At 46.0% G+C, this 14,667-nt stretch overlaps 1 protein-coding gene across 2 annotated transcripts in view; it reads left to right on the top strand.

Moving 5' to 3' along the window:
• Positions 1–3,648: 3,648 nt before the first annotated feature.
• Positions 3,649–14,667, top strand: part of WDSUB1 (WD repeat, sterile alpha motif and U-box domain containing 1) — a 62,841-nt gene continuing 51,822 nt past the window's right edge. Inside the window, exons 1-2 of one of the 2 annotated variants that reach the window (XM_019554181.1) lie at positions 3,649–3,734; positions 10,759–11,180. In XM_019554181.1, coding sequence (XP_019409726.1) covers positions 10,783–11,180 — 398 coding nt within the window. In that variant the 5' untranslated portion in view covers positions 3,649–3,734; positions 10,759–10,782. Of the gene's footprint in view, positions 3,735–9,277; positions 9,413–10,758; positions 11,181–14,667 lie in introns of those variants that run through there. The other variant, XM_019554182.1, reaches the window with a different exon arrangement.

Raw genomic sequence — 14,667 nt, 5'->3', positions numbered from 1 at the left:
TACTTTGCACAGGCAAAGTAAAGCTTAATTCATGTCTGTATAAGATTCTGAGATCTTCCAAAGATGAGTAATATAGAAGCTTAAAGACCTGTGTACACATGAACTATCCTAAACAGAGATAGCATTTAAACCATGTTTGTCAGACTCTCATTTAGTATATGCAAGTGGATGTTGTTGAGGAACTCAATGGCCCATTAAAAAATCTCTCAGAAGAGAGGAAGTAACTAAAGTACCAACAAGTTTTATTTTTATTTATAGCACTGCCCTCTCTATCAATGACATTTCTGAAATTACTTGCCTTATGAAATTAGGTTAGTTATGGAAGCACCACAAGCCAAGTGGATGCGTAGGCAAGATATTTCAAAGGTGTCCAGGACAATTAGATCTGTGACATGACTTACAGCACATTTCTACTGTCATAAAGGTGATGGCAAAAAGATGACTCACTTTCTTGGTGGCAAAGTCCAGCCAAATAAAACTATTAAAAATGTGGGCAGAGTAACATTATTATCTGCTTAGATTGTTAGAACATGAACAGCTGCAGAGAATGTGTCGTGAAAATTGCTAGAAGATCCAGCTGATTTCACTGCAGACTGTGGAGCTGGCAGCCATTTTTACAGATGGAGTGTGGGTGAGCTCCCCCTATGCTTCTAATTGGCCAAGGAGCCCCAGTGGTCCTGCACCTGTCACTGACTGGCTGTAAGAGCTGTCATGTGGCCCTGCCGCACACTGCTGATTGGTGGTAAAGGGTAGGGCTCGATGATGGACAACCCTCACAGCCAATCAGCAGTGGGGGCAGCAGCTGCCCCCACCCCTTCCCTGCTCCCTTGGGTAGGCTGCACAGCTGGGCCACAGAGGCCATGAGGATTTATTTTTGGTAAGTTTTTTTTGGGGAGATCACCAAAAGCTCGGAGCCTGCACTTTTTCACAGAACCTGCCCGAAATTACGTTTTCTGCAAAAATAATGATTTTTATGAGTAGGTCCCTGCTCATCATCTGTATTATAATGTAATGCAACCTGTCACATAAAAGATGCAATTCTGTACAGAGACCCTATTGTGCTGGTCTCAGCAAGCCACCAGAGAGCATTCCTAGGTTTTTGAAATGTTCATAATGGCCTAATGATTAGAACAAATGATCAGGCTTGTTTTTCCAGCTCTGTCACTGATGCACAGTGTAATATTGAGCAAGTTTGTTTTGGATCTTAGGCTTCCTGTTTGTAAGAATGAGTATTCTGGCACTAACTTGCTTGAAGAGGATGGAGATCTTTGGATGAAAAGCATTTTAGGAATGAAAAGTATTGTTACAATATAAGTAGCTTAACTGCAACAAATGAAAAAAGACCAATATTTCCATAAAGAAGAAATTATAGAAGGTGTAATTGAGCTTTATTTTGATAGAAAATTAACTAGAAATTACTGGTTGCCTATGTGCAAGCAAATGCAACCTGATTATTTTTGTGAAAACAATACAGTCCTAATTAGTAAAATATATGTTTGGTTCTATAAAAGGGCCAAGATAGCAAAGCTGAAACCAACTACAAGCACAACTGATCATGAAAAATGCAAACAGAAAAACATGAATAACTAATAATAAAAGCATTTTTCACAACATGTTCCAAAAGCCACAGTTCTGCAATCATGAAAAATGCTATTTTAGCTTTAAAAAATCCTACTTAGAAGTAAAAAATACAGCAAAGATTAACACAAGCAAGAGGGTGTTGATTATTTTAATTAATGCACACTATTATGAAATGCAGATAACTGACACAGAAAGCTACAGGTATTAATGAAAAATCCATGTTCTGTTAGGCTAAGGATAATAAATTCTTAAGAATCATTCCAGCTTACTGTTAGTAATAATAACTAGGGAAGATGAGTAATAATAACTAGGGAAGATGGTAAAACAGTTTTAAATTGGCAGGAGTAAGTTTTTTGCCCATGTTCTTTAAAAGATTTGGCCAAGGAAATTCTTCAATTTTTTTGTCAATCTTCATATCACTTCATGCAATTGAATGTTAGGTGGCTAAAGGTAACACTGACAGTATTTCATAACATTGCATCTTTTCTTGCATCCTGTGGCCAAAGTAGGTGAAATGTAGTATCTTCCATCTGTTTTGTGGTTTGACATAAGACTGCCCGTCCCTGCTAAGGGTTCCTAATGGTTGAAATAAAGTACTTATAATTCTGAGATTCATTTGATTTAGTACTGCACAGCATTTTGATTAAAAAAGTTAGTTTGCTAAATCAGTAGCAGGTTTAAACAGATTAAACACTGGCCACCAGCAAGAACTCTAAATAAAATCATTAATGGACAGTCATCAGGAAATACAGCTAGCGGTAGTGTTTATAATAGGGTCCCAGGGCTGTGTTTCTGGCACTAAGTTGTTCAGTGTATTTATTAGTGACTTGGAAGAAAAATACAAGGTCATGCTGCTGCTGCTGTGTTCAGAGGATATAAAAGTGTTGAGTGGTGAATAACAAAAGAGCTGTCAGTTGTACAGAGCTATCTAAGCCGGTTGCAATGGAACAACTTGCATTTTTTATGAATGGTAATGTCACGGATGTAGGAAGGAAGAACATCAAGTGGCTTTAAAGGAAGGGATGTTGGATCTGACAGCAGTGACTGGAAAGAAGGACATGGGGGTGGGTCCGGGTACAGAACCAGCTCCCAGTATATGGTTTGCTACGCTGGGTAATGCTGCAGCAGGGAAGGGAGGCTGGGTGCAGGACAGCTGACTGCAGAACTGCAGTAATGACATCCCTACTTGGGAAAGGATGTTGGAAAAAATGGGAAAGGGTTCAGAAAGGAGTCGGGGAAAGATCCCAGCTCTAGAAAACCTGTGGGTCAGTGCTAGAGTTTTCCCCACAACCTTTTTTTAGCTTGTCAAAAGTACCCCTCTTCCAGGGATCTCTTGAGCATACAGTACACGAACTACCTTTGCCAGTAGCAGGATGTTGGCTACTGCAGGTTGTGTTTCTCCTGGGGCAGGGCAAGCTGGGATGTCTCTGTCACGGTTGTGGGGCCTGGCCAGGAGAGGTTGGAGCAGGGACAGGGACGATAGGAAGGGGTTGGACAAGAGGTAGGGCTGCTGTTTGAATGTATTCTGGGAGGCTTCGTCCCATGCAGCATTACAGTGTATAGACTTCACCTCAGGAAGGCAAACGCACGTGACTCGTCACCTTTTAAAAACCCACTGAACACGTATTAAAAGCACACACTGTATACAACGGATTCCACATTTAATATTTACTTTAATAAATGCCCCGTCGTTGATCTGCGGGGCGACTCCCGCGTAATTCCTGCAGGCTCCAGGGTAATCCTGGGGGGTTGGCAACCCTCCCTGGAAGTCCCTGCCCGCCTGAACCCCCCCCACGCATCACCCGGGAATCGCACCGCCCCCGCCACAAGCAGGTCTGTGCAGTCACGAGCCAGCCGCAAAGTTGCGCGCTAGAGACCGGCCCCAGGACAGGCCCCCTGGGCGCCCGGCCCACAGCAGTGCGAGGCGTCTCCTCCCCGCCAGCACGGAGCCCGCCCCGCCCCCGTCCCCGGCGCGCGACGCGCGGCGCGGGTGGAGCCGGACCGGCGCGACCTGCGCAGGCGCGGAGCTGCGGGGTAAGGGGCGCACCTTTGGGCGGTCACGTGCGTACAGGTAAGAGCGGAGTCCGCACCTGAGCGGGGAGGCGCTGCGTCACGTGACTTGCCCGAGGCGGCCCCAACCCCGCGCTGCTGAGGTAGGTGGGGGAGGGGGCGCGTTTGCCCGGCCTGCCCTGGCTCGGCCCGGCCTGGCCGGGGGCGCCCATCGCTTCAGAGCGGGGCCAGGCGGGCCCGGAACCACTCGGCTCAGATCCGCCCTCTGGGGCCGAGCCCTGCCCTGTGCCGCGCGGGGATGCTGGGCTCGGCTGACTCTTGGCCAAGCCCGAGCAGGGGCTCTGCTGGTCGGGCCCTTCTGGGCCCAAGCCCCTTACTGTGGTTTGGGTACCGGCACACGAGTGCACTCCCTGGAGCAGCTCCTTGTCTGCTCTTGAACCAGCGGTGACGAAGTGTCACTTCTTCATCTCTAGAGCTGGTCCTTGCTGCGCGTGAGCAGCAGCGGAGCTGAAGCGAGTCTGCGTAGTAACCACACCGGTCGCGCTGTTGCTTCGGCTTTTGTCAGCATCGGCACAGCTGCTTAGGACGAGCGTAAAAATTACCAGCGCTGGCGGAAATGGGTCTGGGAAAAGCTGTGTTGAATTTGGGGTTGGAGAGATTGGTGCTTTGTGGGAGAAGAGTGAAGCGGGTTGGGGAAAAAACTGGCTAGATTTTAGCCAAGACGGCAAACAGAAACGAAATCTGCAGGAGGAATTGTGTGTCTTGCCTGTCATGTCTTCTGCGTGTTTACTAGCTAGCACCATCCTTGCATCCCCAGTGTGGTCTCCAGTGGTCTAGCAGTTATCCTCACTCTGTTCACATGTTGCAGTCTAGTTCTCTTTTCCTGTTCATAGATACAGTGTAACACTGTCCTGGGATAGTTCAGATTTCAAAACCTCGGTCTGTACGTAAGTGGTTTCATGTCGCCATCATTCTAAAAGCATCCTTGAGCAAAGTGACCAGGTGCAATGATCGTAGAACATTAGGGGTGGAAGGGACCTCAGGAGGTCATCTAGTCCAACCACTCTGGAAAAAGTAGGACCATTGAAAGAGGCAGTTTTTATCTGAAGCTCCCCACCTAGATCACCCCAGCCAAGGTTTGTCCAGCCAGGTCTTAACCTCCAAGGATGGAGAGTCCACAACCTCTCTGAGTAACCTGTTCCATTGCTTTACTACCCTCCTAGTGAGAGTTTTTTTTCTAATATCTAACCTAAACTTCCCTTGCTGCAACTTGAGACCATTGCTCCTTCTTCTGTCACCTGACATCACTGAAAGCAGTCTGGCTCTGGGGTGAGCGGTTATTTGGGCTGGAGGGCCACTTAACAGCTCACCAAAATGTGTTGGTGGGCGCAAAGCATGAAGAGGGTGGTGGGGAGTTGGGGACATACTAGTTGATTCTATCCGGTCTGCCAGCTGCCACCAGGAGCCTGAGGAGTGAGGGCTGTGTACTGTAGCACATGGCTCTGCCCTGCCATTGCTGGGGCTAGGCTAAGCTGTGCAGAGTGAAAATGACTCCTCCCCGCCCAGCTTCCTTCCGGCGCTATGCAGTCCTGGCATAGCAGCTGTTGGCAGAGGGACCTGTACAGGACGTGGTATGATGCATTGCACAGACTAGCCATCCTCCCACTGACTTGGTGTGATGTGCTGCTGCCACTGTGCTACACCAAAAAACCTGGGGGCTGCTGCCCCAGGCTGAGGTCCCCTCATGGCTGGTATGGACTCCTCTAGTGGCCACAATGCATCATCATGGTGGCCGGGTAGGATGGCTACTTGGAATGCTGCATCACTCCTGGTCCCGATGCCAACAGCCATGGTACCAGGACTGCACAGCTGCAGCACCAATAGGAAGCTGGGTGGCGGTGGGGGGTGGAACAGTCTGCATGCTGTCCAGCCTGGCCCCAGCTCTGGCAGAGCAGTACAGTGCGGGATGCAGCCCTTCATACTCAGGCTTCCAGTGGTGGCTGGGAGACTGGATAGGATCAATTAGCAAGCCAGATATGGGCAAAATATAGCCTGTGGGCCGTACCTGGTCTAACTCCCATCTTCTTTGGAACCGTCTATCAGGTAGTTGAAGGCTGCTATTAAAAACCCTCTCAGCCTCTCCTCATAAGTCATGTGGAGTAGAAGATACACTGGAGGGTAGGGTTAGGATTCCAAGAGACCTCGACAGATTGGAGAACTGGACAGAAAGAAATCTCATGAGGCACAATAAGGACAAGTGCAGAGTCTAACCCAGTCTCCTAACCATTTTTGTTGCCCTCTGCTGGATTCTCTTCAAATTTATCTACCTCCTTCCTGTAGTGGGGGGCCCAAAACTGGATACAGTACTCCAGACGTGGCCTCACCAGTGCTGAATAGAAGGGAAGAATCAGTTCCCTTGATCTGCTGGCAACACTCCTATCAATGCAGCCCAATATGCCATTGCCTTCTTTGCAACAAGGACACACTCTTGGCTTGTTTTCAGCACTGTAACCCCCAGGTCTGTTTCTGCAGAGCTGCTACCCTAGCCAGTTCGTCCCCAGCCTGTACTGATGCATGGGATTGTTCCATCCCAAGTGCAGGACTCTGCAATTGGCCTTACTGAGCCTCATGAGATTTCTTTTTTGTTCAGTTCTTCAATTTGTTGAGGTCTTTCTGAATCCTAATCTTACCCTCCAGTAGGTTGTCAACCGGAGGTACTTGAAAAGGCCCTAGGGGGGTATGCGTGGGTGGGCGGGCACAGAACGCTGTCATGCAGCATCCCACACTACCATGCAGTGCCACCTGCCCAGCCAGATGTCTTTAGGGGGCAGGCAAAGCTTGCACGTGCCGGCTGCTGCCACTCCACATCCGGCCATGCGCCTTGTCCCCTCACCCCACCTGCTTGGTGTCTGGCTGCTTGCCATCACATGTCTGGCTGCTGGGGGCTACAACGATGCAAAAAGGTTGAAAACACCTGCTCCAGTGCATTTACTATTCCCCCCCAGCTTGGTGTCATGCAAACTTGCTGGAGGTGCACTCTGCCATCTTCCAGGTCATTAATGAAGATTTGTACAAAGCCAGCCCCAGGACCGACCCTTGGGGCACTCCACTTGATAGTGGCTGCCAGCTAGACATTGAGCCATTGATTACTACCCTTTGAGTCCAACAATCCAGCCAGTTTTCTGTCCACCTTACAGTCCAGTCCATTCATCCAACCCATACTTCCTTGATTGCGAGAATGTTATGGGAAAACATATCAAAAGCCTTGCGTAAATAGTGGTATATCACATGCACTGCTCTCCCTGCATCCATAGAACCAGTCATCTCATCATAGAAGGCAGTCAGGTTTATCCGGCATGACTTGTCCGTGGTGAATCCATGCTGACTGTTTCTAATCACCTTCTCCAAGTGCTTAGAAATGGATTTCTTGAGGACTTGCTTTGTGATTTTTCCAGGGACTAGGTGAGGCTGACGGGTTTGTAGTTCCCTGGATCCTCCTTCCCTTTCTTAAAAGATGGGCCCTATATTTGCCCTTTTCCAATCATCTGGGACCTCTGCCAACCACCACAAGTTTTCACAGATAATGGCCAGAGGCTCTGCAATCACATCAGCCAACTCCCTTGGCACCTTTGGTTCACTGTGTCAAGCCCCATGGACTTGTACAAATCCAGCTTTTCTAAATAAACAGGTTCAGGTTCCTAAGCTGTTCTTTTACCACTTTTGCTGCTCATCTCCTCCACAAACTATGCTGTCAGGGGCAGTAGTCTGGGATCTGACCTAACCTGTGAAGACAGGTGAAAAAGGCATTGAGTACTTCAGCTTTTCAACATCATCTGTCACTAGGTTGCCTCCCCCATTCAGTAATGGACCCATGCTTTCCTTGATCTTCCTTGTAAAAACCCTTCTTGTTACTCTTCATGTCCCTAGCTAGCTGCAACTCCAATTGCATTTTGGCTTTCCTGATTTCATCTCTGTATGCCTGAGCAATACTCTTATATTCCTCCCTAGTTGTTTGTCCAAGTTTTCACTTTTTGCAAGCGTCCTTTTTGTTTTAGCTCAGTGAAGAGTTGCCTGCTAAGCCAAGCTGGTCTTCTGCCATCCGGCAACATGTAGAGGGTGTACCACCTGAGCGTGGTGGTGCTCCCCCTGTGGGCAGTTGCCACTTGCCACCCTGCTGACACTGCTGGCAGCATTTGCAGGTGGTCTGTGGTTCCTGCTGGCCACTACTGATGCTGCAGGTGGTGGCTGCATGTGATCACCGACCCTTGGTTAGTGCTTGCCACCACCTCCCCGCTGCCAGTGGTGGCTGCGGGAGCTCTCCCGCTTACTGCCGCTGGGTTCCTGCTGCTGCTATGCCCCCTACCCACCGGGGGCATGCATCATTTATGTCTGCCCTACTTGCTAATCTTTCTGTGCATTAGATAGTTTGTTCCTGCACCATCAATAAGGTTTTTTTAAAGTACAACCAGGTCTCTTGGACTCCTCTCCCCCTCACACTGGCCTCCCAAGGAATCTGGCCCATCAGTTCCCTCAGTGAGTCAAGTCTGCTTTTTTGAAGTCCAGGGCCATTACTTTGCTGCTCTCCTTCTTCCTCTTCCTCAGGATCCTGAGCTCAGTCATCTTGTGGTTGCTGCTTTCTGAGTTACCATCCACTTCTACATTCCCCACCAATTCTTCCCTGTTTATGAGCAGTAGATCAGAAAGAGCATGACACCTAGTTGACTTCTCTAACACTTGCACAGGGAAGTTGTCCCCAACACTCTCCAAGAAGTTCCTGGATTGTCTGAGCAAGTATTGCCTTCTCAGCAGATGTCAGGGTGATTGAACTCCCTCATGAGAACCATGGCCTGTGATTTGGAAATGTCTGCTAGTGATTTGAAGAAAGCCTCATCCACCCCCTTCCTCCTGGTTTGGTGGTCTATAGCAGACACGCATCACAACATCACCCTTGTTGCTCTCCCCTCTGACCCTAGCCCAGAGACTTTCAACAGGCCTATCTCCAGTTTCATAGTGGAACGCTGAGCAATCATACAGCTCTTTTACATACAGCGCAACTCCTCCTCTTCTCCCCTGTCTGTCCTTCCTGAGCACTTTATAAACATCTATGACAGTGCTCCAGTCGCACAGAGTAACCCACTGAGTCTCTGTTACTCCAACTGCATCATAGTTCCATGACTGTGGAACAAGGACTTCCAGTTCTTCCTGCTTGTTTCCCAGGCTCTGTGCATTTGTGTACAGACACCTGAGGTAACTAGCCACTTGACCTACTTTCCCAGGAAGAATGAAAAGGCCTCCCCTGTTGCCCCCTTCTGTTTGTGCTTCCTCCTGGTCAGCCACTTCCCCAGTTACCTCAGGGTTTTGCTCTCCTTCCCCCAGGGAACCTGGTTTAAAGCCCTCATTAGGTTAGGAAGCCTGTGAGAGAGCTATAGAGCCCTTTTCTTTGACGTTGCACTTCCTTCTGATCATGAGACCAAAATTGTTCAGTGGCAAACACTGGGCGGAGTGACTGGGGTGCTCTTATTCACAGCTGACTCTTTGTGAAGCCCAAACAGTAGTCCTGCTAGTAGGGCTTGGAGCCCCTTCTGAGTTTGTGTTCTTGTTCTAGTTTTAGCACCAGCTGAACTGGTATGGATTGATTTCCCCAAGTGACTCTTTTTCTGCTCTCTGTCAGAGGTCATTTCTTTGACTCCAAAGTAGTTACTCCTGATTTGCATCCATGAGAGCAGAATTGGAGCAAATCAACTTAGTAACAACACTGCTAGCAATTCTGCATGATTACAGCTGCTTAGAAGAGGCTTAAAAGTCACCAGAACCAGTTGAGGTTGGTTGGATTTGGGATTTCCAGGGGACTGGGGTTTTGGGAAAGATAGGGCTTCAGCTTGGGGGTAAAGCCAGAGCTGAGCTCTCACCTGCCCTGGGCTGGTACTCAAATCCTAAATGAAGCTTCCCTCTCTCTCCCACCATGCTGACTGGTGGGAATAACTTAGTCTGGGATATGGGTAAATAACATAATAAGGTCTCTAGGCTTTAAATATGGAACCTGATCCCATAAAGTAAGTTTTTCCTGGACATGTCATATGTATTGTAAATTGTTAAGTTTGATTACTGTATTTTCTTGAATTTCAGGTGACCTCCTAATAATTAGATCCTATACGTAGAATTCTTTTTATAAATTAGTAATAATTTTCTATGTATATATTCTAATTATTGGAGGGTTGTCTTTAGTCTTTCCTATTGCTACAGGGGAGCAGATGATGTGGGGGGGGAGAGGGGTGTAGAGATCAAGCAGCTTGATTCCTGCTTATGCCATCCCCCCACAGCCTCACTTTGTCTCTCTTCTCCTTCTTCCTTCTCTTTCCTCTGTTTCCCATTTTCCACAGTCTCTCTGCTCTGCTTCCTCCCAGCCTCTGCTCCGTGCTGTCGCCTCCCCTTACCATTGCTCTGTGGTAGCAGGTTCCATCTCCATTCCAATCTGGGGCATTGAGCACGACTCCAGCCCAGCACCCCTAGCAACTATGCAGGCTGTGCACTGCTGCTGCAGGTTGGGCTGGAGTGGAGCAAAGGTAAAGGCTGGGGGATGGGGAGGGAAAGGGGCAGGTTGGGGAGCAGAGGCTGCTTGGGTCCCGGAGAGATTAGGAAGAAGCTGAGGGGGTGGGGAGATGGTGGCGTGTAGGGGAAGCAGGAAACAGGCAGCAGCTGTGGCTACAGTTCTGACCCCAAGTAAGGGCTAGAGTGGGTGCCACATCAGCTGCTTGCCCCCCTCTCCCATGCGATTCTAAGACTTATTTGTGATTCCTCTGTTAAATGGTGGAATCTTCATCTTAGAATAGAATAAATGCATTAGCTTTCTGTACAGTGCCTACTTACCCCATTAAATGCCAGCAGCCTCAATGCAGAGGTAGATGTCAGACTGGAAACCCCTCTATGCAATAGCTAGATGAGTATACATACAGGTTTAATTTACAAGGACTTGACCACATTCCCATTGCTTTCAGTGGAAATACAAATGAGCTTTAGAGAAAAACTGCTTCTTTCAATGGACCTTCTTTTTTCCTGGGTAAGGCAGGTAGATGAGTGGAAAAAATCTCCACATGTCGTTTTTAATGTAGAAGCACTAAAAATGAGTGTATTGACTATATTAACACCTCTCTCTCTCTCTAATTTCAGAACATTTTGTTTATAGCAGGTAACATGGTGAAACTAATTTACACCTTAGCTGATCATAGTGATGATGTCAACTACTGTGCATTATCATCGTCCTACTTGGCTACTTGTTCCATGGACAAAACAATCCGCTTGTATTCTTTAAACAACTTTTCTGAGCTTTCTTACTCACCACTAAGAGGCCACACTTATGCGGTCCACTGCTGCTGCTTCTCGTCTTCGGGAAAGATTTTAGCTTCATGTTCAACTGATGGTACCACAGTGCTGTGGGACACTCAAAATGGTCAGAGGCTAGCAGTGCTGGAGCAACCCAGTGACAGCCCTGTAAGAGTCTGCCAATTTTCCCCTGACTCTACATACCTAGTTTCGGGTGCAGCAGATGGTACCGTAGTTCTCTGGAATGTGGAGTCCCTGAGATTGTACAGGTGAGTGCCAAATATTTCTAACAAGAAGAATTTTTTTGGAAATGCTATATGCTTGAAGTCTGATATGAAGAGGTTGCTGAGGACCAGTTGGTCCTGTTGAGCTTGCTGAGAGCTGCCAATGCCTTTAGACCTTGTTTTCTCTAGTAAAAATGTGTTTTAGTATCAGTGACTGTCATGGGTAGGAAAGCAATGATGTCATTGGGGAAGTTATACTTTAGACATGGGGAAGTTATACTTTAGACATGGCAGGAGCGCTTCTAGCACTAAGTTCTCTAACCAAAAAGATGGAATTGGACCCAAAAAGCTGTGGAAAAGTTTGGAATGGAAAAGAAGGCTGGGATAAAGTACAAATTTGAAAATCAGAAGTTATGCTTTGTTAGTATGAATTTAGAGTTTCTTAGATTTCTATCCTTATTTTATTTTTGTTTCAACCTGTCCCTTTTAGGGGAAAATCTTTTCCTTTTAAGTTAACACAATGTTCCCATTGATTTTACTGAGATTAGTACTTGTTATATATTGTGTAACAATATATGTTTGTAAACATCATATCGTGGTAGAAAAGGGTTATGACTACTCAGAAGACAATAACCACAAACTTGGCCACATCAGAGTTGAGCAACATGATTATATTTTTTAAATTAATTTTAAAATGTTGAATTATCATCAAAATACCTTTTCAATATGTTACGTAGTTAAAAGTCAGTGTGTTAATTAAATACTTCATATGTTATAAAAAAAAATTTTACGAAGTAGAAAATATTAGAAAAAGATCCTGGCACATCACCTGTTTTAGATTGTAATCTGAATTATATAGATACAGTTTAGTCTGAAATTACAAAACACTGTACTATATGGTGTTACAGTTTTACATGCAAAGCTGGAAAAGGTGGTTTTTCAGTGATAATTTTACATTGGTTACTAGCAGTCTACTTCACAGAACGGCATTCCAGCTTGTTTGTTTATGGATTGTTGATGTTCTTTTAAATAGGGCTGAAAGATTTATCCTTTTCAGAAGGAAAAGCCATCATTTGATGGTAAATGTTAGTCTAACAGTATGTAGAAGGTAAATTTTAAATTCATTTGATTAAATTGTGCAAATAGCAGACCAAATCCTGCTGAAGTAAGAAGGAGGTATGGGGACAGAATTGTTGCTTGGTAGGGAATGATTTTTTCGAATACTAAGGAAACTGTTGTACCCAGTAAAGTATATACCTTTTAAGATTAAAGGGTTTTTAAGTATTGATCCTGTTTGCCTTTTAAATATGGATGAGTAAATTAGGCTAAACTCTACTGTCTGTACTTCAGCAAAGCATTCTGTGAATTTAGGGCAGTGGTGACAGAATTTGGCCCCAGTTGAGTGTAATAAACATGTTCCTTTTACCTTCACTTTAAGTACATTCTTCTATATTAACAGTAAATAGCATGAAGCGTTAGCAGACTTCTTGGGAGTTTTTTTTGGTGAAGAGAACAGCACTTTGGCAAGATTTAATTTATCTAGACAGCAGGGTGAGTGAACACTTGTTTCTGTTAGCAAAGCCTAATATGTTTTTCCATCTCTTCCTGAAAATGTTGCTGCCTATGTGAACTACCTTCCTTTTTGCCCTATATCATAGTTACTTAGATGTGAGCTGTAAAACTGTGCAAAACTAAAATAAATTTATTTAAAAGTTGTCTGAAATACTGTACGTTTAAAGGTTGTTCTATAAAGGATTTTTCATGGGGTTTTGCCATTTTTTTACTACTTTATGCTGCAAGGAGAAAGTGTTTTTGTGAACAGGATGGTAAATTACTTTTTCCTGCTTTTTAACTTTTGGAAAATCAGTCATGTCATATCCTACAGCAGGGGCAGGGAAGGTATGTGTGTGTGTGTGTGTGTGTGTGTGGGAGAAACAGAAGCCTGAGACTGCAGGGGAAGGGAGGAAGAGGGGGTTAGAAGTAACATTGGGAGCAGGGGGTGTGAGGCTGCAGGGCAGGGAGTGCAGGGGGTGTATAGGTGGTAAAGGACCAGGCAGCAGCTGCAGTTTTGGCCCCAGCTCCAGCTGTCTGCTCCCAGCTACCTTGTATTTGGTTTCAAGATAAGGGGCTTTTTTCCCTTTGTTAAATAGGTGAAAAACCTTGTCTTGGAATCAAGTAAATATGGTAATAATCTAAAACCAATACGTAGCATTTTTTCCAGCACAAGTGAAGAGATCTATGGGGCCAGTTCTTTCTTGGTCATTATCATTGGCTGTTTTGCTTGGATATCTCTTTATTTGACAAGTTGACAGTTTTTCTCTCCGTATTAATTCATGGCTGGTACAGAGGTTTTTTTAGCCCTTTTGCATTTCTCTATACCCAAGCGTCCTTCATATATCCTCTGTAATATATCCTGATGTAATACTTTGGGAACAACAAGTCTGTCATTTCTAAACAAGAGTCTATCTATTACTGACAGCTCTGCTTCAAGCTGGTGATAAGGACTGGATGTGTATCTTGCAGACTATTCTGCATTAATAGCTTATATTACTGGTTGCAAAGTCTGATCTTGCATCATGGCATCTGCGATTACAATCCACATTTATCTGAAACTAGGCACATTTTCTTAAAAAACAAAAAGGAAGAAAAAGGTATGCAATGTCTAACTCTAGGTTTGGTTCTATTTCTGTTCAGTCAGAAGCTGCAGACAAATTATCTGCCACCACTGACATTTCTCTGGTTTATATTCTGATCTTAAATCATACAACTGCAATTCGTCCGTCCGTCCCCCCACCTTTTTTTTTGCTTTGCCACCAGTGACTTATTATCCATTTAATTAAATACTGGTTTCTCATACAAAGACATGGGACTTTTTACGTTACACCAGAGCTAAAGTTACTTTTTCCAGTTCATACCTGCTGATACTCAGTTTTAGTTAATGCCTTGAAAACACATGCTGTGGGTCTCCAATGCTCCCCATAATTCTGCATGAATACTGCCCCAAGACCCTCCTCAGGCATCTGTAGACCATTCTGTTGATGTTTGCTGTCATACAGCCTAAACACTGGAGCCTTCTGCAGTAACGGTTTAGTAGGCCTGTGCAAAGAGGCTAGCATTCACTTTGGCTTCAGATTCAGGTGATTCAAGGGACAGTGATTCAATTCAGAGATTCAAATCACTGTCCCAGTTGATTCAGCTGAACCTGATTCAGAGGTCTGGCTGCTGCCGAATCGGCTGAATCTCTGAATCAAACAGGCTTCATCCCTGCCCGCTCTCCCAGCCCCATCAATGGCTGCCCCACCAGGCCCCAGCCTTCTAGCTCTTTTTTTAAAAGAGCCCTACAATCACCCACTGCTGCCAGGTTGGTCTGGGAGGTGGGCGGGGGATGGGAGGCATTTATGAGGCTGGGGGAGCAGGCAGGGGTGGGCCTGGTCCTCATGGCCCCCTCCCCCCTCCTTCAGCTCTCCCCTGCCCCCTACTTACTAGCACAGAGTCCAGGTCTAGCTCCCTGCGGTGGCGAACGGGGTCTTCC

The sequence above is a fragment of the Crocodylus porosus genome, unplaced genomic scaffold, assembly GCF_001723895.1.
Source record: "Crocodylus porosus isolate Cpor-Errol unplaced genomic scaffold, CroPor_comp1, whole genome shotgun sequence".
Taxonomy (NCBI): Eukaryota; Metazoa; Chordata; order Crocodylia; family Crocodylidae; genus Crocodylus; species Crocodylus porosus.
Note: the sequence above shows the minus strand (reverse complement) of the source record. Positions and strands in the feature narration are given on the sequence as shown.